The sequence below is a fragment of the Mangifera indica genome, chromosome 19 (genome assembly GCF_011075055.1).
Source record: "Mangifera indica cultivar Alphonso chromosome 19, CATAS_Mindica_2.1, whole genome shotgun sequence".
NCBI lineage: Eukaryota > Viridiplantae > Streptophyta > Magnoliopsida > Sapindales > Anacardiaceae > Mangifera > Mangifera indica.
The window spans coordinates 11,956,918-11,982,470 of NC_058155.1; the positions used below are offsets into that span (position 1 = coordinate 11,956,918).

General features: G+C 34.7%; 5 protein-coding genes across 6 annotated transcripts; 3 read left to right on the forward strand and 2 right to left on the reverse strand.

Moving 5' to 3' along the window:
* LOC123203053 (squamosa promoter-binding-like protein 14) lies at nt 1-5,620 on the forward strand. Of its 2 annotated transcripts, none has more exons than XM_044619216.1 (11): nt 1-353; nt 504-1,126; nt 1,300-1,499; nt 1,576-2,414; nt 2,524-2,598; nt 2,700-2,807; nt 2,893-3,010; nt 3,192-3,327; nt 3,409-3,553; nt 3,677-4,276; nt 4,537-5,620. In XM_044619216.1, exons 2-11 carry the CDS (start codon nt 537-539, stop codon nt 4,963-4,965), a joined length of 3,240 nt encoding a protein of 1,079 aa, XP_044475151.1. In that variant the 5' UTR covers nt 1-353; nt 504-536; the 3' UTR covers nt 4,966-5,620. The 2 variants fall into 2 exon arrangements, with proteins under 2 accessions (XP_044475151.1, XP_044475150.1); XM_044619215.1 differs by having other exon boundaries at nt 9-353; nt 497-1,126.
* Nucleotides 5,621-5,990: 370 nt separating this feature from the next.
* LOC123203054 lies at nt 5,991-7,405 on the reverse strand. The gene is made up of 2 exons (XM_044619217.1): nt 6,911-7,405; nt 5,991-6,658 (listed from the first exon to the last, which is right to left on the reverse strand). The coding sequence occupies exons 1-2, from the start codon at nt 7,308-7,310 to the stop codon at nt 6,168-6,170; spliced, it is 891 nt and encodes a 296-aa protein (XP_044475152.1). The 5' UTR covers nt 7,311-7,405; the 3' UTR covers nt 5,991-6,167.
* A 4,747-nt stretch (nt 7,406-12,152) lies between these two features.
* On the forward strand, nt 12,153-14,343 carry LOC123202797 (galactan beta-1,4-galactosyltransferase GALS1-like). Its single transcript, XM_044618932.1, has 2 exons — nt 12,153-13,403; nt 13,666-14,343. Exons 1-2 carry the CDS (start codon nt 12,244-12,246, stop codon nt 14,015-14,017), a joined length of 1,512 nt encoding a protein of 503 aa, XP_044474867.1. The 5' UTR covers nt 12,153-12,243; the 3' UTR covers nt 14,018-14,343.
* Nucleotides 14,344-19,838: 5,495 nt separating this feature from the next.
* Nucleotides 19,839-21,502, reverse strand: LOC123203576 (protein RGF1 INDUCIBLE TRANSCRIPTION FACTOR 1-like). The gene is made up of 4 exons (XM_044620004.1): nt 21,149-21,502; nt 20,816-21,016; nt 20,524-20,739; nt 19,839-20,392 (listed from the first exon to the last, which is right to left on the reverse strand). The coding sequence occupies exons 1-4, from the start codon at nt 21,149-21,151 to the stop codon at nt 20,105-20,107; spliced, it is 708 nt and encodes a 235-aa protein (XP_044475939.1). The 5' UTR covers nt 21,152-21,502; the 3' UTR covers nt 19,839-20,104.
* Nucleotides 21,503-24,126: 2,624 nt separating this feature from the next.
* LOC123202927 lies at nt 24,127-24,741 on the forward strand. The gene has a single exon (XM_044619071.1). The coding sequence runs from the start codon at nt 24,127-24,129 to the stop codon at nt 24,739-24,741; it is 615 nt and encodes a 204-aa protein (XP_044475006.1).
* Nucleotides 24,742-25,553: the final 812 nt, after the last annotated feature.

Below are 25,553 nucleotides of genomic sequence, written 5' to 3' on the forward strand. Positions count from 1 at the left end.
GGATGGACACATGTATACCCTCAAAGTTGATTGAATTTACAGTTTATACCAACACCGAAAGGAAGAAATGTTTGTCAGAAGAGAAGTATAAGAAAGAAAGACAGAAAATAAAAAAAATCACATTTTTATAAAATAATATGAGAAAGCAGGTTTAGCAGATAAGTGAGAAAAGTAAAAACCAAATCCAAACCAGAGTTCAGCGAGCAAAAGGGCATACGCTTCTCTGAGTTTCATGTTCTGGATCGGCGGTTGACTCAGTTTAATGGTTGAAGTTAGATCTGAGTTAATCATGGAGAAATAGACTTGTTGTTTGTTTCAAAGGAGATGTGACTGCCGTGATCAATTCTGTAAAGGTGCGTGTATTTGTAAATCTGCATTTTTTTTTTTGGTGCTTAATCTTTGCGTGATCTCATCTGAATACCTGAAGCTGAAGCTTTATGTTTGCAATAATTAGAAATATAAATTGGGTTTTTGTTGTTTGTTGTGGTTGTTTAAGGACACAGGTAAGTAGTTGGGATTGAAGATTTTAGAAAGAAATGGAAGAAGTAGGTGCACAAATGGCTCCTTCTATATTTATGCATCATCAAGCACTTTCTAGTAGATTATGTGAGCCGACTTCTATGGCCAAAAAGCGCCATCTTTCCTATCAAGGTTCAAATTTTCATCATCAATACGAATCGCAGCAACAACAGAGAATAGATAATTGGAACCCCAAGTTATGGGATTGGGATAGCGTCAGATTTGTTGCTAACCCAAGAGACTCCTCCTCCGAGGCTCTTCGTTTGGGAGCTTCAGTTGCATCAGCGTCAGCACCAGAGGTGAACAAGGTGACGGTAGAGAAGAAGAATAGTGTTAGTGCTGTCAATGTAGACGATGGACGGCTTGATTTGAATCTTGCTGGGTGCTTGAATAGGGTGGAAGAGCCAGTTTCGAGACCCAACAAAAGAGTGCGGTCTGGATCTCCGGGAAGCACCTCTTACCCTATGTGTCAAGTAGATGACTGTAAAGAAGATCTTTCAAATGCAAAAGACTATCACCGTCGACATAAAGTTTGTGAGTTTCATAGTAAATCTAGTAAAGCTCTTGTTGGGAAGCAGATGCAGAGGTTCTGCCAGCAGTGTAGCAGGTTCCAAACTTTTCTTTCTTTCTTTAGGTTGTACTTTTTTCTAAAATCGATTATTTCATTGTCCCCAGTTTAGATTTATGGAATTCATGTGTTATTATTGGTAAAATAGAGGGCTTTTGGTATTTGCTGTTCTGTTTGAAGTTCAACTTTCAATTCACATCAACAACCTGCAGGTTTCACCCTCTATCGGAGTTTGATGAGGGAAAGAGAAGTTGTAGGCGAAGACTTGCTGGGCATAACAGGCGAAGAAGAAAAACCCAGCCAGATGATGTTACCTCACGGCCGTTAATCCCTCCCGACCAGAACAATGTTAACCCCGCCAGTGGGAATTTGGATATTTTCAACCTGCTGGCTACTGTAGCTCGTGCACAAGGTAAGGGCTCTGGCCAATTAAATGTTTTTTCATCCTACCAATTATAAGCTGAAATTTTTGTATAAAATAATTATAGGAAAAACTGAAGACAAAAGCATCAACTGCTCATCAGTACCGGATAGAGACAGATTGATTATGATACTTAGTAAAATAAATTCACTGCCTTTGCCAGCAGACCTAGCTGCAAAGTTAGCAAATATTGGAAATTTGAATTGGAAAAATCCGGAGCAACCTTCTTCAGATTTCCAAAACAGATTGAATGGGAATACATCTTCTCCATCAACCATGGATTTGCTAGCTGTCCTGTCAGCCACCCTAGCTACTTCTGCTCCAGATGCTCTCACTATTCTCTCCCAAAGAAGTAGCCATGGCAGTGATAGCGAGAAAACCAAGTTGGCCTGTCTTAACCAAGAAACTCCCAACTTTCATAAGAGAACTACCTTAGAGTTTCCATCTGTTCAAGGAGAAAGAAGCGGTGCTAGTTACCAGTCCCATATCGAAGATTCAGATTGCCAAATTCAAGAAACTCAAGCTAATTTACCGTTGCAGCTGTTTAGCTCTTCACCTGAGGATGACAGCCCACCAAAACTGTCATCTTCAAGAAAGTATTTCTCTTCTGAAAGTAGTAATCCAACAGGGGAGAGATCTCCATCCTCATCTCCTGTTGTGCAAAAATTGTTCCCAATGCAAAGCACAACAGAAACTGTTAAGTCTCAGAAGAAATCTGTTACCAGGGAGGCCAATGCAAATGTTGAAGTTAGCCAGACTTGTGGTTCTGTTATGCCTCTTGATCTCTTTAGAGGTTCAAATAGAGGAACTGATCATTGTTCGTTTCAAAGTTTCCCGTGTCAAACTGGGTGTACTTCATCTTCTGGGTCTGATCAATCACCTTCTAGCTTGAACTCGGACGCTCAGGTAGTTAGCCTTTCAACCACTTTGTTTGGGATTTAAGATTCTCCATTGATTATTTATTTATTTAACGTAAGATTTATGGCATTTTAAGGCTTGTATAATTCCTGCACAGGATCGCACAGGCCGAATAATTTTTAAATTATTTGACAAGGATCCCAGTCATCTTCCTAGGACGTTGCAGACACAGGTAAGGAGTTCATGGTTTGGTCATTATTTATGATTGGCTCTACAACTTAAATATTTTTTGCATCTCAGTAAGGCAAGTGATTATTTACTCCCATTTCTCAGATCTATAATTGGCTTTCTAACAGTCCATCAGAAATGGAAAGCTACATACGACCTGGTTGTGTGGTATTATCAATTTATGTATCTATGTCATCAGCTGCTTGGGAGCAAGTGAGTATAGTGCTATTGTGCACATTGGCTGTCTGGGATTATAAAATTTTTCTAACAACTTGCATGGTGTGTATGGATTTTTTAGTTTGAAGGAAACCTGCTTCAGCATGTCAATGCTTTGGTCCAAGATTCAGATTCCAATTTTTGGAAAAATGCTAGGTTTTTGGTTCATACTGGCAGGCAGTTGGCATCACATAAGGCGGGTGCGTACTATTATAAATGTTGAATTTTTTTACTCTAGTTTTTGGATTGCTAGCATTTTGCTTGACGCATTTTGTACTTGGGCTATGGTAAAATTGAATGAAGCAATATCTATTTGAAATGTGGATTATTGCATTCTTGTCATAACAGTTGCATCTTTGTTTGCTTGAAATTCATCTTCAGGGAAGATTCGTCTATGCAAGTCCTGGAGAACATGGAGTTCTCCTGAGTTGATCTCAGTGTCTCCTTTGGCAGTTGTGGTTGGGCAAGAGAACTCTTTTATTTTGAGGGGCAGAAATCTGACAAGTCCTGGAACCAAGTGAGCAGAATGTACATTTTGTGTGAGGAATTCATCTCTTTTTTGGTCTCCATTTTCAGAAATGTAAGTTATTCTTGACAGGATCCATTGCACATATATGGGTGGATACACATCACACGAAGTAACTGGGTCAACATATCTGGGAACCATGTATGATGAGATAAAGTTGGATGGTCTTAAATTTGGGGATGCATCTCCTGGTGTTATTGGACGATTTTTTGTTGAGGTAAGACTTTTGAATGTTATTGGTCTGTTCGCGTCTGTTTTGCTGGTGTGGAACTTTTGAAATACTAAAATAGAATACTTGTGAAAAGGTGTGCTCTACTTGATTCCTGCTTGTTTTAAACAGGTGGAAAATGGTTTCAAGGGCAACAGTTTTCCTGTTATAATAGCAGATGCTACAATTTGTAAAGAATTGAGACTTCTTGAATCTGAATTTGAGACAGAGGCTAAAGTATGTGATATCATTTCCGAAGATCAAGCTCATGAGTATGACAGGCCCAGATCAAGGGAAGAAACTGTGCACTTCTTAAATGAACTTGGATGGCTGTTCCAAAGGAAAAGGACCTCATCTGTGCATGAGGGTCCTGATTATTCCCTCACTCGGTTCAAATTTTTACTTGTATTCTCGGTTGAACATGACTGCTGTGCTTTAGTGAAAGCAGTTCTGGACATGATGGTAGAGAGAAGCTTCGATGCGGATGACCTATCTAGGGAATCTCTAGATATGCTGACTGAGATTCAACTCTTGAGCAGGGCAGTGAAAAGGAGGTGCAGAGGCATGACTGACTTACTGATTCGTTATTCTATAGGTAGCAGTAATGGTACAAGGATATATATTTTCCCACCAGACCTTGCAGGACCAGGTGGTATTACACCTCTACATTTGGCTGCGTGTACAGCGGATTCAGATGATATGATAGATGCTTTGACAAATGACCCACAGGAGGTATTTGTACACTGCTTTCTTACAACTATGAGTTCTACTGGGTCTTGTTTTGCACCTTAGTAAACCTCAGCTCTTTAAAGTCTTAAATTTCATCCATATAATTCGTTATTCACATTAAATCATACAGAGTAGTATTCTTAGTCTTCTTAAATCATTGGGTTATGTAGATGGTTTACTAGTCTACTTTCTGCATTGGACCATCTTACTTTTCTATAGTCATATGCTCTTTTTTTCCTTAATATTGTTTTCTTTTTATGTAGATTGGATTGTCCTGCTGGAATACTCTTCTTGATGCGAATGGGCTGTCTCCAAATTGTTATGCCATTATGAGGAATAACCACTCTTACAACAAGCTTGTGGAGCGTAAACTTTCTGAAAGAAGAAATGGCCATGTTTCTGTGTCGATTGGTATGGAGATAGAACAATCTGGTTTGACAGTGGACCATGTGCATAGGATAACTTCCCAATCAAGAAAAGGGCAAAAATCTTGTGCCAGGTGTGCAATGGTTGCAACAAAAGTCAATAGAAGGGTTCCGGGTACACAGGGCTTACTTCACCGCCCTTACATTCATTCAATGCTTGCCATTGCTGCTGTCTGTGTTTGTGTCTGCCTATTCTTGCGAGGCTCTCCGGACATTGGTCTAGATCTTCCATTTACGTGGGAGAACTTGAATTATGGTCCAAAGTAGTGATAATGGGAAAATATATGTTGAGGAATAAAAAGAATGCAAGCGGGGGCGTGCAGTGCACCACGAGCCGGATATTATCTTGTGGTGCAGTTATGTGAGGGGAGATATACCCGGAAAAAGTAATACAGGGCACAGTTGGAGAAGAGGGTGAATGACAAAGAACTGCATATTACTTGACAAACCTGAGATTTTGAATGTTTTAGCTTTTGCCCATTTTTCCTGATTTATTTGTGTTTGGAGATGAAGAAGTTTTCTCAGATTGCAGAAAGCCACAACTTCTAAGACCTACAGAAATATGCAACTTGAAGGGTGGAATTTCTGCATTCAACACAAATCAAAGATTGAGAGTAAGTATATGATGAGGTGAAGAAGTACAAGCGAATTATATTGGTAGACTGAGAACTTAAATGAAGTTAAATTAATTTTATATATTTGTACTTTCCATTTTGATTTCTTTTTTCTTTTTTTATTAATTCTTGAAGAAAGATGCAGACCTGCTAGTGTAACTGACTTCTGTATTGATTTTGTTACTGTAAAGGTGGTTGGTAGGCAGGATTAATCAATCACTATACCTGTATCTTTATATAGTAAAATATTTGTTGACATATAATTTTCAAATAAGAGGCACTCCACAAGCCCCCATCTCTCCTCTCTACATTGCGCTTGAGCTTTTTATTTGTGTAGACTTGTTATCTGCATAAAAAATAAAATAAAATCACAGCTCACCTTACTCTTTTTTTTTTTCTCAAACGATTCGTTTATATTCAAATGATTCTTTCTCGTTTTCAACCATTCGAATAAGATGTGTTCAATCTTGAACTAGCCATTCTGAATTCAAATTAAGTTAAAAGCTGACTCTTGTTTGGGTTTCACTGGATTTAAATCTACCCGAGTGTAAAATTCAACCTTGTGAATGAGATGGTAATGGTTTATAATTAATTATTTTCAGTGAAAGTTGACTCTGTTGAGTATAGTATTGAGAAGCTGGCCCAATTAGTTGGACTTGGCAATCGGCAACAAGACACTGGACTGTAAAACGAATACAGCTTCATATATGTACAACAGAGCTGGTAAGCTACTACAACATATATCATATATGTACAGCAGACCTTGGACTCTTAATCAGAACTCAATTTCACCATCAGCATACATATATATAAAATAATCATAGATGTATCATCTTATTGGCTTGATCCATCAGTCTAACTGTTAGCATTATTATTGTTTCTTCCTCTTGTCATATTTGTAACAATGGCTTCACCAACAGTTTCTCCAATTCCTTCAATCAACCCTCCAAGGAAATCCACGAACACTTGTTGAGCAGCCCTCGCTGCAGCTCCAAGCCTGTTTGGTTTATCTACATGCTTTATATTATTTGCATGGAGCCCGTTCACCATGTCCTTAGCACAAACTACATGGAGATGGTAATCGCAAGCTGCAACTGAGCATCGGTACACTCTGCCTGATCGCTTCCTCCTGCACTCGCAGCAAACAAACCCGGGTTGGTCGCCATTATTTGTTGAGGGTGTCACCGGTAAAATTTTTAAAGTATGCTGATGAAGGGAACTGAAGTTCATTTCGTTCGAGAGCTTAGCACAGCAAGGATGGATTTCGAAGCTACATGCGCCGCACCGAAAATTGTAACCTTTGATGGTTTTGCTACAAGCATCACACTTTGATTTTCGAATCCCTCCTTTGTAAAAAAATTAAATATTTCACTGATTCAGGCTTAAGAAAATAAATTTAACATAGGATTGCACACTTCAAATATACAACGCAAACAAGAACTCAAAGTAGATACACACTTATATATATCATTACATGAGTTTTTATTACTTTATCCTTAATTCAAAATCATTACATCACATGATGACACACATAAAATATGTATTCATTTATATTTTCAAAGTAAATACTATTTAACATATGGATTATCAAGTCTAACCTGGTTTTGTTTGGAAGACGAGCTGGTGGTGGATGTGGAAGGGATGGCCGAGAAGAGATAGAGGGGCGAAGGCACAAAAGCGGTGCAGATGAAAATCACATTGTTGGCAAGAAAGCCTCTTGCCTGAGCCATATTCCTTGCAGCCTCCACATTTGAAGAGATAGGGGGAGTCAACTTCTACTAAGTGATGTTTTGGGTGATTAGAATGAAAGATTTTGTCTCCCAGGAAGAGTTGTGGAGACGTTGGGAATTCAGACTGAGTAGATCTTGTTGAGGCAAATGAAGCTGATCTTCGTGGCAGTGGTTTTGCAGATGAATCAAGTGTAGATTGAGGAGGGTTTTTGAAATCCATTGTTGTGGATTTCTTCAGCTGAATTGATCTGGTATCGTTGTTCAACATGGTGAACTTTTCTCTTCCCAACAGCTCAATCAAATCTTTTAGTGGTGCTATTTGCAAAAGAAGTGGAACATATTTATGCAGGAAAAGTTGACACTATTTGGAGCCAATGCATAAAGATTTAGATGCTTATTTTCATAGCACAATTCTGAGATGGATGGGACACTTTGCATGTGCCATCACTGTTGAATTCCATAAATAGAGCTTAAAATATATATAGAGCTAAAAATACCTCAACTATGGGATAAATATCAAGAAATTAACCTATACCCATATATAATTAAATGTAATATAATAATATTTTGTACATCCAATTTTAAATACGTAATTAAGTACTCAGATAATATATCATCATGTGATTAGATATTTCATTAAGTTCTCAAAACTATACTCACGTAACATTTTTAAACATAATATTAAGCTAATAAATAAGTTATATATGTTGGTTTGATGGGCTAACACAGGAGAATATATTATAGAGGACAGGTGCCAGAAACAGTGTTGATTCCCCACAACAGGAAGAACAATGAAGGATGAAAGAAATTGGTAATAGATACCATGGCATATGGCATGAAAGTCTAAGATTTCTCATTTTTAGCTTTAATAATGGACAATTACTTGTAATGTTTTATGTAGCTTTTGGGGTGTTTCCTACGGAATTCCTTTTCTTCGTCTTCTAGAAGTTTCATTGCATATTGAATAAATTAATATTCCAATTAAAAGTGAAACAAAGAACTTAAATTTGCTTTTTTATTTTCTCGATAATATTGTTTATCCTATCAATGATATTATTTATCTTTTTAACAATAATATTCATTTTATTAAATTTTTTTGTTAAAATCATATATCGGTTTAAACTTTAAATTCAAACTGATTTTATACGTAATTTTGTTAGAATTAAATTGACACCCCATTGCTTTTACGTATTGAAGGCTACTTCGTTCATATATCTCTTTGCTTAATTTTTCAATTCAATCAATCTGATTGTGATGTGAGTTAAGACATTTTACAACATCTATATTTTTTTACTGAGATTCTTCTCCAAATCACTTGACTGAATGAGCCTCACTTTTCTCCAATTATCACTTCTTGTTTTACAAGTGATTCCTAATTTTCTACCCAATTATACAACCAAATCCCCACCAAGAAAAGAGAAATTATTCTACTTTTGGACTTTTGAACTATGTGAATAACTTTTCCTAAATTCTATTTTGATTACATATATCTCTTTCCTATTCACAATCATAATGTGATCATCCTGAGCTATATATCCACGACATACGTGTTGGTATGGAAATTTACAAAACACTAATGAAAAGTACTCTGAATTCGAACGAATTTATATATAAAAATATAGAAAGACATAATAATTAATGAAAGAGAATAATCCGCTTTTAAAGTGGTTTGACAAGAAAATTTAAAAGTTTACGTTCATAGTATTACTATTATCTGAATAATACAAGGTAATAAGTTTTCAAACAAATAAAAATTGTATGTCTTATACTTAATCTATCTGTATAGTTAAGTCTCTCTTTTTTCTTTTTACTATCAATAATTTCTTGTAGTAAAAATTAGGGTTATATGTGCAACTGTTTAAGGTAGTGCAACAATTAATTAATGACTTGATGATGTCATGATGCTCTTGATATGGTAGAGGAGTAAATATATTTCAATTCTGATTGTCGAAATTGAGGAGAGTGATTCCCTAATAATAAAGAAGTAATTGTTTTAATGTTTGATAGATTACAAAAGCCGTGATGGATTAGATCATTATTTCTTGTTTTGTGACTTCTAGAAAATTACGTGTACTACTCTTTTGCAGATTGTGAGTTAGAACAATATTTGTTTACTATTGTTTGTCACTATAAAGAGTTATACCTAGGAGTTTGATTGATTAAAAATTTTACTACATAATAATATGAATAAATATTTTTACTAATTTTTTTATTAACTTATTTATACAAATTAATATATATATATATATATATTTTATTAACTTACAAATTAAACTTTATGTGACAGAATCATATTTATATACATGAGTATGTCGGGACACATTAGCATCATGTTAGGAATGCAATATTACATGAAATTTTTGGGGATTCCACCACATATTATCTTTCTTTCACTTCCAATCCCAACCCGGTGGCTACACGTGGATAGATTAATGACAAATCCTTTCAAATGGATCCAACTCAACCATCTCCCTCACGCTTCCAATTGGTACTCGAAATCTTGAATCCATAAACCTTCACCCATTAACTTATCTTCAAGTTTTGACAGAGACATGAAACATTATCTCTCAATACCCATTTCCCCAATTGGTTGGAAAACTTTAGGATCAAGAGTTATTAATATTTGAAAAATAAAATAATAATAATAATTATTATTATTATTTTCGACAAGTCTAATTTAAAATTTCAGCCCAATATTCACTCTATCTTGGGCCATACCGAAGGGCAACTTTGAAATTGTAAAGCCCATCACCTTCTTCAGTTTCTTGCAGGTTTTGTGGTCCAAAGCTTGACTGATTAGAGTCCTTTGAGTAGTTGATATTGAATTTATGATTCATTTGGATTGACTCGATTTTGAATTAAAATTTTAGTTTGATAATTTAATTTTAAATTGATTTGTTTATTTATGTAATAAAATTTTTTATTATTCTAATAATATTGTTTATCATGCTAGGAGCCCTTCAATCATTATAAACCCATTCGAACGAGTTCAAACCGTATATTTTAACTTTTTTTTTTGTAATAAAGAACTTTTACATCAGCCAGTTAACTGGTGAAACTCCTTTAATTGCTGTAAACCAATTTAAATGAGTTCAAATTAAATATTTTAATTTTTTCTTTTTAATTAATTTTATAATTATTATGTTAAATAAGCCAAAAATTTAATTTCAAAATATTATAAATGAATTTCAAACTCATGCCCTGATGATTATCAGTTTTATCACCCAAATTATCCTTCAGAGACAAACAGTTTAGCTTTGATCCATGCATGATCGAATCCGCCCTACTTACGAGGTCGCCGCCCCCACTGCGGTAGGCAAAAGGTCTTTTGAGTATTAACAACCACCACAGAATCTAAATATCATATTGAGAAGAAAGTTAAGGGTGGGCCTATCAAAGAGGCCATCGCTGTCGGTCACAACTAAGAATCACAAATTTCTTGCGCATTAATGTGGCAGTGCCCTGTAGAGCATCCTATGTGTCCCACCACGCACGCATCAACTCCATTTGAACCTGAAATTCCTTTATTATGCCTCGCCCAAGATCTACTCTAAACACACCACAGTTGGCCACAGTCAATGACTACAACAATTCCTTTTACCATAAACTCTCTCATCATAAATTGTTCTACCGACACCCCTTAAAGCTCAACTCTCTGCTGCATGCGAATTCCTAGGATGGCTCCCAGGCCAGACCGTCCCCACCCCAAAGCTTGAGGTAGCTGTTCATTTTTGTTCAGATTCCTGTACCCATTACACCATACTGCCAACTATGGTTAAGAAACAACGCAGAAAATAATCAGTAAAATTCACAAATCCAATACCCAGTCGGATGAATCCAATAATTTAAGTAACAAAAAAACAAAGTTTTATGTATAAGAGGATGCCAATTCAACCCACATTTAATAATCCTATTAAGAAATTGCCTGCTCCTATCCAAAAATAAAGAGAAATGACAGAATCATAATTAACTAACGACTCCATTGCATGATTAAGCTAGCAAATTAAAAAAAAAAAGAGAACAATTCTCAATCATACAGTTTTTAACCACCGACAAGTCTTAGCTGCAGAAACAAAAGCAAAGAATAATTAGATTTCGTTCCTTGCAATTAAGAGCCAATTAAAGATGAGGTTAAACTACAAGCTAAATTATAATAAAGCCACCGAAATGGGGCCAGAAAAAAATTAAAGTATGGTGGTGAGTGACCACAACGCCATCTGCTTTAATCATTTTAGTTTGGTGCTGTTACATTACCTTTCATTGCGCCATGGCCACTGTTTCTGCAATCACTTTACAGAGACAAACAGCAGAAAAAGATAAGATTGGGGTTCTGCAATATGTGGAAGCTTCCTGGGAAATAAGATAATCAGACAGAAGAGTTTAATGCTGCGTGAACTGATTTAAAGCTGGCGTTTAGTACTTGTTTATTAGTCGTTGATTCTGGTGGACTCTTCTACTTAATCGGTATTAAATTTTATCCACCTTCTCGGGTCATCACATTGATTGCCTCCTGTATTACCATATAATTTTACACAACATTGTACAATCTATAGATGGCTGGATACAGGGGTGGAATTAATTCTAGCGAGCCAAGCCTAAAACTCAGATTGAAGGCATAAATGTTTGATGTACAATATTACTGGAGAGTTGTCGGCGGTGGGAAGATTCAAATAGAAAAATAATATCATCGAATAAAGAAACAAACTAATTATAAAATTGGAGTTAAAACTCGAAACAAACTTATTTAAGTTGAGTTATAGATTTAATATGAGTTATTTTTTATTAAATTCATCACTAATTAGATTCAATTCAATATAAATATGAACAAATCTAATTTTAAAATAATTTAAATTTATAAGAACTTGTTGAGATTAATGAATTGAGACTCATATTTAGTTCAAAAACGATATTATTTTAGTTTTAATATGAATTAATTTGAGTTTAAATATCCAGACGACTCGAATTTAACTTATATATGGGAGGGACCATCCAAACCACATTAAATTACCATATTCGAGTTACAGTGTCAGTTTTGTAATTAAGAAAAGATCAAAGCCTATTTATATAACTCATCCAGCTCAACAAGTCACTTTTTTAGCTGACCTTATTTTGACCTTTTTTATTCGTAAAACGATAGTTTACAAAACTCTCAAAAACACCCCCTCATTCACACACTCACTGACCGACAACAGTCGCAGCAGATGAGGAAAGAAAGCCCATCGCCATCTGTCTCCACCGCCACCACCGCTTCCAAACTCTTCACCGCCTTCGAAACGAAGCCGTTAGTTGCTACATTACTAGCCTTGACACTCGTTATGCTTATATGGAATCTCCCTCCTTATTACCAAAATCTATTCTCTACCACTCGTCCTTGTTCAGCTCCAACACCTTCAACTTCTCTTAATACCACTTCTTCTTATTCTTCTGCTACTATCATTGCTTCCGTTAATGCCTCCTCACCGTTGCCCATTTTCTCCGCCGCTCAAAAATTCTCAGCACAAAAGCCCATTGATCCCAACAAGAGAGTCTTTCAAGCTTATGGCAACGCTGCAGCTCTTTTTGTTCAGATGGGTGCATACAGAGGCGGTGAACGGACGTTCGCGGTGGTGGGTCTCGCTTCCAAGCCCATTCATGTGTTTGGTCGGCCCTGGTTCAAATGCGAGTGGATCTCTAACAACGGTTCTTCTGTTCGAGCAAAAGCTTATAAAATGCTTCCTGACTGGGGCTACGGTCGTGTTTATACAGTTGTTGTGGTTAATTGTACTTTTTCTGTTAATCCTAATTCCAATAACCTAGGTGGGAAGCTTATGATAAATGCGTACTATGGTGTCTCTCAGAGAAAGTACGAGAAATTTACAGCTTTGGAAGAGGCACCCGGTTCTTATAATGAGTCTAAGTTTCGCCCACCTTATCAATATGAATATCTGTACTGTGGTTCGTCTTTGTATGGGAATCTAAGCGCTTCAAGAGTGCGGGAATGGATGGCTTATCATGCCTGGTTCTTCGGACCCAGTTCTCATTTTGTGTTTCATGATACTGGTGGTGTGACTCCTGAGGTTAGGGCGGTTTTGGAACCGTGGGTGCGAGCTGGGAGAGCCACGGTTCAGGATATAAGGGCGCAGGCTGATTTTGATGGCTACTATTATAACCAATTCTTGGTGGTGAATGATTGTTTGCATCGCTACCGATACGCTGCCAATTGGACCTTTTACTTTGATGTGGATGAGTATATCTATTTGCCTCCGGGAAATACTTTGGAATCCGTTCTTCAGGAGTTTTCTGATTATACCCAGTTCACCATTGAGCAGAACCCAATGTCAAGCAATCTCTGCTTGAATGATTCCACTCAAGATTATTCCAGGTATCTCAATTCCTTCCTCCGTACAATTAATTCTAGACACTCTGCAGTCTGCATTTGTAACACATTGTTGAAATTTCGAAAGAAGAGATTAATGTTGATAGATAACGAAAGTCGAATGAAATGCACCTTCTGTTTTGTGGGGTAGATTAGCTTCAGAAAACAGTAAATGGTACTTGTATAAGGATGTAATTCTAGGGTACTTTAATTTTTGTATGTATGAGAATATCTATTATTCATGTGGTTTTGGCTTTTACAATTTTAGGCAATGGGGGTTTGAGAAGCTGCTGTTCAGGGAATCTCGAACCAGAATTCGTAGGGATCGGAAGTATGCAATTCAGGCTAAAAACGCCTTTGCAACAGGCGTGCACATGTCGGAGAATGTTGTTGGCAAGACATTGCACAAGACAGAAACAAAGATCCGATATTATCACTATCACAATACCATAACAGTGCACAAGGAACTATGCCGGGAATTGCTCCCCCTATCAGCCAAGAGCAGTGTGACAAAGTATGATAACCTCCCATATGTTTATGACAACAATATGAAGAAACTTGCCAACGCAATTAAGGAATTCGAGCTCAAAACTATAGGAAATGTACAGGGGTTTTCATGATTCATAGAGCTCAGATTGAGGCCAAACCCATCATTCATTCCCATGTGTGCAATGTGATAATAGGTGACATTGTTCAGTATGCAAGCGTGGCTTACATTCTCATAATTCCTGATCTGGGTTGCTGAAAGTTTACTCTTTCTTTCCTGGATGGCATGAGCTGCTGGAAATTGATGAAAAAATGGGGAAGAAGGCTCCTGGGTCCAGTTATATTGCTTTGATTTGTCTATAAAGGTGAGCTTCTTATACAGTGCAAACTTTGTAAATTTGTTTTATGACATTTTTTTTTTATGATCTTACTGTTAATGAAATACAAGAGCTTTTAGAAAGTCCTATTTAGATAATCAACCTAAGATGCCTTGATGATGAAAATAATGATTATAGATTCCTAAAGATTGATGCTGTGTAATGAATGATGGGGACACTTGTTTCCTAAATTCATTTCTAAAGAAAGAAAAAAAAAATTGTTGGAGTGATAAGACACAAAATTATGCAGCAAAAGGAGCAGAGATCAACAAAGGGTAATGGAGAAAGTAATCAAGTTTTGAGCACTTAAATTGAGTGTTTTAATTAAGTGTTCATTTAAATATTTAATTAAATATTCAAAATTGGATGTACATAATTTTATTGATATCGAAATATTACCATTCTGTTTTCTGTCTTTCAGGCTTTTATTATTTACCATTAGATGCACACTTTAGGAACATTTTAAGATGGAAACAAAATGGAATTCTAGGTTGAGTTTTTACCTTGTATTGAGGGAGAAGGACTATTTCCCACCCAACTTTAGATGCGTTCTCAAAATGATACCCACGGCAGATGAAAATCCAGTTTTTCCACCTATGAGCCGTTAACATGGATGGTTTCTGTTTGCATAAGGGTAAAATGTCCATTTTACCCTTGTTAGATGAAATGACAAAAATACCCCTTTGCAAAATTCATCCAAAATTTGATGTGAGGGTTTTCCTTCACCCCCCTTAGGTTTTAGAAACTAATATTTCACCTTACCTAAAGTTTTTAAACTTTGAAAACTAACATTTTCACCCCCTAAACCTAGGGTTTCCAAATTTTTCAAAAAACAGCCGCCCCCCATAACTTTCAAAACTAGCAGTTTCACCCCCATTCTTCATCTTCATCTCCCGACGTCTTCTTCGGCGTCGTCACCGACCTCCTCCTTCTCCTGGTGCGACGGCGGTGGTGCGACGAAGAGATCTTCATCTCCTCGTCGCACGGTGCGACGAAGAGACGGAGATCTCTTCGTCGCACGATGCGACGAAGAGACTTCTCTTCGTCGCTCGTCGTCCAGATCTGGGAGATCATCGGATCGTCGCTCGTCGCTCTTCTTCTCTCTTCGACGGAGGTCTCTCTTCTTCTCTCTTCGTCGCTCGTCAGATCTGGAAGACGCGACGACGAAGGACGACGAAGCGTCGTCCTTCGTCTGTTCTTCCAGATCTGGACGACACTTCGTCGTCCAGATCTGGGCGACGAAGGGTCGTCCTTCGTCGTCCTTTGTAGTCGGAGATGGGAGATCGGTCGAATGCGTCGACCGTCGACAGTGGCCGGAGAAGGAAGCAAACCCCAGGGGTGAAATCTAAACTTTTCAAACTTTTAGGATGGGTTAGTTATTATTTTTTAAAACCTGGAGGGGGAAACGGTGAAATTTAAAAGTTTTAAGGTTTTAAATAGCAAATGACGATTTTGCCCCTATCCCTAACTGAAAAATTGGACGGCAGTTTGGTCACGGGTGGGAAAACTGGATTTTCATCTGCCGTGGGCTGTAATCTGAGAATACATCTAAAGTTGGGTGGGAAATAGTCCTTCTCCCTTGTATTGATTATATTTGCATGTGGGTCTATAAAATTTCAAGAGTGTACAAGGCCCACATGTCAGCTCCATTATATTTTGTATAATTCATCTGGTGGTGATAGTACAGGTTAGGTGTTTTGCTAATGTCTTCTGGTGCTTGCAATTTCAGAAACTTGTAAAGAAAGTATACCTGGAGAAGGCAGTAGGCATCTTGTGTTAGGTTGTGTGTAGGGTTGTAAACTAACCTAGCCAAGTCTGAGTGGTGTTTGTCTTGAGCTTGGCTTAATAACATATATAAACAAAGTTCAACTCATTGAGCTAATAAGAATTCGGTTCGAGCTCAAGACAAAGATAACTTATTTAAGTTTGACTAAAAAATTATATTATTTTCGTATTTTTTAAATAACATTTTAAACTTCATACTTACCTTTTATATTTAAAATTAAAAAATATAAATACAAAATTAAAAATTTTAAGGGTTTATTAATATTTTATTTAAACTGAATTATAAATTTGCGAATTCGCTTAGTCAGCTAATATCACTCTCAAGCTGGACTCTGGAGTTGAAATGGAGGCCCTCCTTGTGTGTGATACAAAATTAGTGGAGCCAATCAATTATTGCTCTTGTCTTGACTTGGGAATTGGGATGCTTTCTTTTGGTCCCAGACTCTCCCGGTTGTGGTCTTTGGTTGATTTGATGAATCACAAGGTTGAAGGAAAATTTATCTCCATTAATAGGAAAAGATGCCACAATTGAGAGTGAGTAATAATTCTTAAGACTTTTTCCAACAAAACAACAACAATAATTTGGCTTAGCATAGGATAATTATCACGGTAAACCAAGGTTAAGTTGTAGGACGAATTATTAAATTAGAGCACTAATTTTGTATTTACCTTTACTGTATACTGATAAATTTGTCAAACCAGTATGATCAGAATCTGACAAATAGTCCAAATTCAGTTCGATTGTGGGTCAACAAAATTTTGTTATTACAATTTGTTCAATTGTCATACTGGTCATACCATTATTATACTGATGTTAGCATAATAATTTGACAAAATTCTATAATTGTTGAGTCTCATCAGTTGCAAGGGTTGGTACCATTTTTATTACCAAGCTACCAACCATTTTGTCTAGGTCTCAATTATAAATCATTTGAGTAATATATTATATAATTTAATATTATTTCATTTTTACTTTAAAGTTTTCTGATCATATTATTATCATCTATGCTAGTTTGTTTATTTATTTATCTTAATATGAAAATCCTTTACACAAATAAACTAGAAAATATAAGAAAAAGACAAATGTATAAAATGGGCTGATGAAAGTTGATAAGCCCAGAGTCATATTGGGCCGGGCTCAACTTCACGTAGTGAGCCTGACTCGCATACTGACTGCTGAGGGTATCTTCTGTCTTCAAGTCTTTTTGACTTCTGATAAGTGCTGGAAAACATTAATGAAGAATGACGACACCGATGATGCCATGCCAAACCTAAAGCTTATCTACTCACCAGAAGCCACGATAATAATTTATTCGTATCTATGTAAATATTATTTTATGCCGAATCCAGAGAAGAATAAAGGGTGTCCATTATTTGAGCATATTTATTTATTTATTTATTTTTTAAAAGTAATATTAATTGATGTCCTTTTTAAAAAAATAATATTATACGTATTTTTTAAATATATAATTAAATATTTTTTATTTTTAATTTAAAATTATTTAATTATATAATAGTATATATGTATATCTATAATTAATATATATATATATATATTTTTTTTGAAATCCACAGAGAAAAACAGGACAGGTCATCAGGGAGTTTGAAACGTTGGAAACACAAATGATACCATGTTTTAGAAGAAAAAGAAACTATGTCAATAATTCAATTTATATTATTATTTTTTTTTAATTTTGATATTTAATTATTTTTAAAAAATAAGAATTAAAAAAAGGCATAAATGGAGTAGAGTCCCGCAGCCATTCAGATTCTTCACGGCTCTCATAATCCATCCACTTGACTATTATAATAATTATTATTAGAGTGAATTACCGTTTTCCACCCAAAGTTTAGCTCAAGAACACTTTTACACCGTTAGATTAGATAAACATTTTACTATTCAAAACACATAAAATTACTAAATTACCTTTACTAATTTAATTTAATATAAAATTACCATTTTTTCTCTTTCTCTTCCGTATTTCTTCTTTTTTGTTCAATCATTTATTTTCTCTCATTTACCCAACCATTTGCGCTCTGCCTCTTCTTTGCTTCTTCTTTCTGGCCATTTTCTCACTCCCTCTTCTTTTTTGCTCAGCTATTTTCTCAAACCCTCTTATTTGTTTCTTTTGCATTTTTACCAAGTCATTTCTCTTAAAAAGTTTTAATTTTTCCTTGTTTATTTCAAGCAATTGGGTAATCTACACCATCATAATATAAACATCAAATGCATGATTCTACACAAAGAAACCACACCTAATTTCACTTTTTATAAATGTGGTTTTATAAAGTTTTGAAGAAGATGGTTGCAAGATCTACTGGTTGAATTTGGATTTTTATTTTAAATTTAATTTTCTAATTTAGGTTTTCAATGTTTGAAATTTCTATTTTGATATTGATTTTATCTTATATTTTTAATTTTAAGTTAGATTTAAGAATTTTTAATTGGATACAAATCAAATCAGGTTTAAATTTTTTTGGTGAATCTAATATCATATAGATTAAAAAATATTTAATGATATTTTTATTCTTTTATTAGTCAATAGTTTGTTAACAGTATTATATTTTAGGTGAAAAAATTATTTATATTATTTAAGGGTAGAAAGGGTTATTCAGTCAAACTCGGGTGGGGAACTGTAATTCACTCTTATTATTATCACAATAAGCATGTAATACGAGATTGGAGAGAAAGAGATAAGAGAGAGGGAGTTTGAAAGCATCTGAGACAGGGCATGAAAGTGAGATACGAGACGTCCCTGTCCTCTGTGGGGTTACGTTGTTCATCTTCTAGTCCTTTAAAATAAAATAAAATAAAAAGAGTAATTTTATCTATAGGGAAGTATTAAAACTATGGCAAATATGAGATTGAAGTACAAGAATAAGAGTTTAAATTTAATATAATAAGAGATTTTATTTGTTTAATATAAGTAGGTTAATTTTGAATAATCTAATTCAAATAAGATTTTTTTTTTTATTATTAATTAAACGAGGATCCCATTTTCTTCTTAAAAATAGTTGCAAAGTTTTCCAATTCACTCTTTTCACTTCCTGTGCAAATGCATTTTGATAAATATGTTACTTTGAATTCTTATGATTGAGGATCATCAAAATGTTTACAATTTTCTTTATGTAAAAATACATTAATTATAATTTATTTAATAAAATTAGATAATTATATAATTTAATAAAAATTTACAATGGGTTTGATATATAATATTACCTAATATATTTTATTTTATAATATAGATGATGATTCAGTGTGACATTTTAGGTTATTAAATCTTTGATACGAGAGTTTAATAAACTTTTATATATTAGTTAGACTTCCTATTTAAAACCGTAAAACACAAAATTGAGATCACTTTATCCAGTAAAAGTGTCATATTCAAGACTTGTACTTATTCAAAATTATGATTCATTTAGGTTTTTTGGTAATGATTCGATGTTGTCTATACACTATACGTGAATCTTATGAAATTGATGACTAATATTACAAACAAATGAATAGCCAAAAATCACACAACGGGCAACAAAGTAAAAGTATAACTATATATGAATCACTATCTATATGCACAATACTATCTTCTTAATATGCCATCATAAGTCCCTTATTTCAATACTTAGTTGCCAAATATATCAAGATATTTACATGGAAACCTGTACAAAATTTATATCCTAATGTTTCTAGTTGAAGAAAACAGATCTTCATATTCATATATATAATAACAATAAAATAATACATATTTAATTTTGATTATTCAATTAAATATTGGAATGACGTGTGTTCATACGATTTAATAACTAATCATTTGAATATTTAATTAAGTATTTAAAACTAAATACACGTAATATTACTCGTATAATAATTAGATACGAAGGAAGCATTTCCTTGTATATACACAGAAAACTATAGGCTATTTAGTACTAATCATTTTCCACATTTCACTCCTTGTCTGTGCTACTTTCTGATCATTTTCACAAATTACTTCACTATACACTACAGATTTTTCACATACTTTAAGCTTTTCTCTTTTCATTTTTGTGTTGTGTATTGAGAACTTAGAATGGCGCACGATGAGGAATGCCCTTTCTTCTCCTGGCATTGCGGTGATTGTAAATGGGAGGAGTAGTTGGCGAGAGCTTGGTGGTGGCTTCATCATCTCCAGAGCTACTATGGCTGTCAGAGTAGATTGTCAGTCCTTCCATCAGACGGCTGAAGATAGGCGATCTTCGAAGCTTCTTCGGAGTTGACGATTCATCTGATTCTGACCCACCATGGGTCCCGTCCTTGAGCTTGGCTCTCAGTGTAAATGTAAGCTCTGGATCACCCCTCTTCATGCCTCCAAGCTGTAGAACAGAGCAAAAACAGAGTAGGTCGGTACAGGGCATAAACATAAAATCAATTTCATTCAAACACGAATGCATAATAGGAAAAGGAAAGAAAGAAGATAAAAGAGTAAGAGAAAAGAAGGATTAACCTTACAGCCAAGGGAACAGAATCTGAAGGAATCAAGTAGGCTTCTGCAACAAATTTCGCAAGTATTGGTGACCCCTTTGCCAGGCCTTGGCTGTGGGCGTTCATTCAAGAACACAATCTTGGCGCTGTTAATAATGTAAGTCTGCACACAAGAAATGTCTATGTACTTCTGTATCTCATTAACCCTCACCACATTGTGGTAAGAGGATCGCCTTATCTGCAGCCAATCACATTTCACTAAAATAATCAAGATTCGCCATGAACATTAAACAAGGAAGAAGAAGAAAGAAAACCTGAACAACACGGTGATCTTTGTGGCTAATCAAGCAGTAAGAACAGAGAGCATTTCCCACACAATCTAAACAAAACATGTTACATTCGCTTTTATTGGAGTCTCCATGAACAGCGCAGTGAATGAAGTAGTTGGCTTTAAGCATTAGCTTCAACCATGGCGGACCCATATCACATTCTTCAATTCGTGCTACAGGACTCACCTGAAACTCACAAGATCAACCAAATCTTGACAGATTAACATACCAGAATCAATCTTAAAGAGAAAAAACGAATAGCTCATGAATAGTGTAGTATTGAATATTGATAATAAACCAAAAAAAAAAAAAAAATACCATGACTTTCTTGTGATTGGCCTCAGCCACCTCCAAATTGTTACGCTGATTATAAATAGCAAACTCGTCCAGCTCTGAACAAGGAATCAAAATCCGGAAATCAAAACGAGAATCAATCTGAAATCAGTCTTCCAATCAACAGAATGAAACAAATGATTAGAAAAGAAGAATCCTGGTGAAGAAGAAGAAGTATAGGATTGAAACGGCCTCGGAAAAGATTGTTGTAGGGTTAAAGAGAAGAGATTGATAAGAGTGGATATGTTGTATTATATGCTGAGACTGAAAGAGGAGATGAAGATGAAGAATACCAAATGGGAAATTTTTTTAGGGCGGTCAGGAAAACAACGGCAGCAGTAATGTTTACGTGCCCATTTTATATGACATCCGAATATATCTACGGACTTGAATGAAGACAACAATGACTAGATTCTTTTTATAATAATAATAAAATTATTATTATTTTATTATATTTTGTTGATAAGAGAGTAAATCTCTTTATTTATTTTATTGAAAAAAGAGATATATAATTGGATTTTAGATATTATTTTTATAAAAAAATTTATTTAAATTAGGTTATTCTTTTAAAACCTAATCAATCATATTAAATTAACAAAATTTTAAATATATTAATTAATTTTATAATTATTATATCAAATAATTTAAAATTTAGGTTTTATATATCCGGATAAATTTTAAATTTATATCCCAATATTTGGCACTATTTTTGTCACTCACTCAAACTTTCCACATGCACATGTTATCCCTGTGTTTGTCATGAGGGCAGCCCTTGGTGAATGTCTACGGCGTTTTGTGAAAGGCGTAGCCGTCGGATGGATTCCACATAATTATGTGGATTATAATTCACGTGGAAGTAATGACCGTCCACGTGTAATGTTGGATACGTTAGAAAGACAAAACCGGAATTAACTGCCAATGACTTTAATCTGTCGTGTCATGAGGCTCACAAACAGCCTTCTTTTCTTCCTCTTTGTCATCGCCTGCCTTTTGAAACGTGAATTAGCCACCCAAGGCCAATTTGTTTGCACCGAAAGTAAGTCCAGGGTAATAATAATATCTGGTAAACTCAGTTGGAAAAAATCTAAATACTTATCTCTTCGCCGCTTTTTTTTTTTGTCAAAACTCAAAAACAGTTGAAAACCTGTGTTTGTAAGAAAATGTGATCCATGTGGCGAATGCAAACTCCATTTGTCCGTCAGAAAGTTTGGGATGATTGATGATCAAAGAAGATCTCGTTACACGTCGCTTTTCTTCAGGTTAATTCCGACTATGAATAAAGTATCATTTATCCGATAAGAAATAGACTCTTACCAGTTTTAACTATTTTCACAATTTCAACAAATTCCCATTTTAGTTTTATGTTGTCAAGTGATTAGTTCTGATTTCAATGAGATTATTTGATTATTAATTTTTTGAAAAGATTCTATAACTAGAACATATAAGAATTAAATCTTATATTAAAAAATATAAATAATTAATATTGAGCTTTTATAGTATTTAATTACCTTATTTTAGTAATTAGTTTTTAACCGTTGTTATTTACTTAAGATTTGTATTATTTGATATTAAAGTTATTATTATATTTTTTAGTTAAAATCGTGTTATATAAATGATAACATCAATATTACAGTATTCACTTGAGTTAGTGGGAAACTGTAAATTACAATCATACAATACAGATAATAATATTGACATTACAATATTCATATGGGTAAGTAAGAAACTAACATACAACACACTCATGTGGGTGTTAGAATTACGAAATGTGGTGATATAAAATTTGGATCTCGTATTAAAAAAATATAAAATTATTGTATCTTAATAATTAATTTTGAGATATAATTTTTTCAAGATTTATATCATTTTCGTACGTTTAGATTTATTGTACTAATATAGTGTGCATTGCGGGAAAAAAATTGGTTAATCTTAAATTGTGCGACTGCAAGTGAGTTAGGTAAAGTTTGTTCGGCTAGGTGTTTGCAGTGATAGAAGACTGTCTACAAAAGTAGAATTTCAATTTTGGTTTGTACTTGTTCCCCAAGCCTCCACCGTGGAACCACTGCTCCTCTCACAGTGCTGATGTAGGCTAACTTTTTCACACGCCCAAACTTCTATAAAAGTATTTTCCCGTCCTTTAAGTTTTAAAAATCCCTTTTTTACTATTTCATCAACTCTATTAATAAAATTGGTGGTTAATTAACAGGGCAAAAAGGCCCTTTTACTTAAAATTCTAATATGTTATGAAATTAATTCCTAACCTATTGAAATTACCAATATAAAAATTATAATTTATATAAACACTCTTCAATAATTTTCTTTTGATAAAAATAATTCATTTTTTACTAATATTATATATAATATTTTTTTCTGCTTCCCTATTTTTGTTAAATAAGAAAACAGAAATAAATCCAAAAAAAATTATATTTTCCTTCAACGTACTTCTAAATCAATTGAAAAATAGTTGAAAAACTATAGATGTGATAAAAAAGTAAGAATTAATAGAACGGTTCACATAAATATTTTTTTTAATTTTAATAAAAAATAAGGATGAATTAATAATTGATATTTGTATTAAGTATTAAGAATAAAGTTTTATTTCACTTAAAAAAAAAAAAGGAATACTGGTAAACAATAATGGTTTTCAACAACTGTTTTGAAAAATGGATAAAAAATAGATTTTGAAAACATATGGGGTGGAAAGATTCATCAAAGTTTGGATGGACATGTGATTTGGTTTGGCCATCTGATGTGCAATCAGCCCCGTTCGCGTCATCGCTGACGTGAGCTTTTGATCTCTGACCTGTAAATCTCAAAAGTCAACAGCTGTGAGAAGCCATATTTTTATGACTTCCCTGACCAAACTTCCTATATATACTCAACCCATATCCCCACTTCTCAGATTCTCTAGCCTTACCAATTTCTTCTTCTATTCTTCTTAATTTCCTGAAACTGGAAGGAAAATGGGAGCTTGTTTGTCTTCAGGCTGGAATGAAAAAGAATCCGAATCTGTAAGACCCACCACAGCCAAAGTCGTGTCTTTAAGGGGAAACCTTCTTCAATACAAAGTTCCGGTTTTCGTGTCTCAAGTTCTCCAGGCTGACCCCACGGCTTCGAATTGTTTTCTCTGCAATTCTGATAGTCTGTTGTACGATGAACACATTCCGGCGTTGGACTTGGATGAACAACTTCAGCCTAATCAGATTTACTTTGTTCTTCCTAACTCTAAGCTTCAATACAAGGTGTCCGCGTCAGACATGGTGGCTTTGGCTGTGAAAGCCAGCGTTGCTCTTCAAAATGGGTCTAAAAAGAGCCGCCGCCATCGTAAAAAGTCTCAAATTTCTCCTGTTTTCCCCCTCATTCAAACCACTAGTGTTTACAGCTTAGATAGAGCAGCAACGAAAGTAAAGAGCTTTCATGATAAAAAGCCAGTTGCTGTACCTGATGATAGACTTCGTATGTCAAGATCTGATTCGGTTAGAAAGTTACAAAGATACAGTTCTAGAGGAGCTAAAATGGCTGTTCGTTCTTTCAAGCTCAGGCTAGCCACCATTTACGAAGGGAGTGTTGCTGCCTAGATTCTTTTTTTCCAGCTTTTTGTTCCTTCATTTCCCTGTACAAAGTGAACAGAGATTTAATTTCTAATTAGGGTGTATGTATTTACTCTGTGAAATCCAGAAATATGGTAATGCTAGCTAGTTACTGCCTTGTTTGAAATTGCAGCAGTCCATTGACACAACCGCCCTTTCTTCTGATTAATTTAGACATCTGGGTTGTAGTTCCAAATTAAAAAGAATTAGTTCAAGATCAAGGCGCTAAAGGTTAAAGCGGGCTTAAAAACAAATTTACTTTATATTAATTAGATTCTTTTAGGTTCAAATAACAATGTTTAAATTAGCTCTTTTATCAAAACAATCCTCATCTTGGTTTTGAATTCCATAAGATAAATGCACGTGCCCAAGGTTTAACTCATTCCCAAAGATTCATCCGGGATTTTAAAAACACAAACACCCATCTTCGGATGGGAATAAGTCATTTGGGCTAATTGTTTTTGCTCCCCACTAGAGATTAAACAATAGTAACACACTCCCATTAAAAAGTTCTTCATATATGGACTTTTGTGTTTTTTCTTTTTTCCCTCTCTGAGTTACACAAAGTCAGCTCCGTAGCCAATTGGTGAGTGTAGAAATATACAAGGAGACAGGCAAGCCCGGAATCTTCAAAAGTCTAAGCCTTTTGATTCCCAATACTAATGTTACCCGTTTTCATTCGTTAATTAACAAAATATTTTCGAAATCTTTTGTTATTAAAATGACGGGACAAATAATATAAGCATAAATTTTGCATTTGATCTTACCGACCTATAAATTGGGACTACACATATAATCAT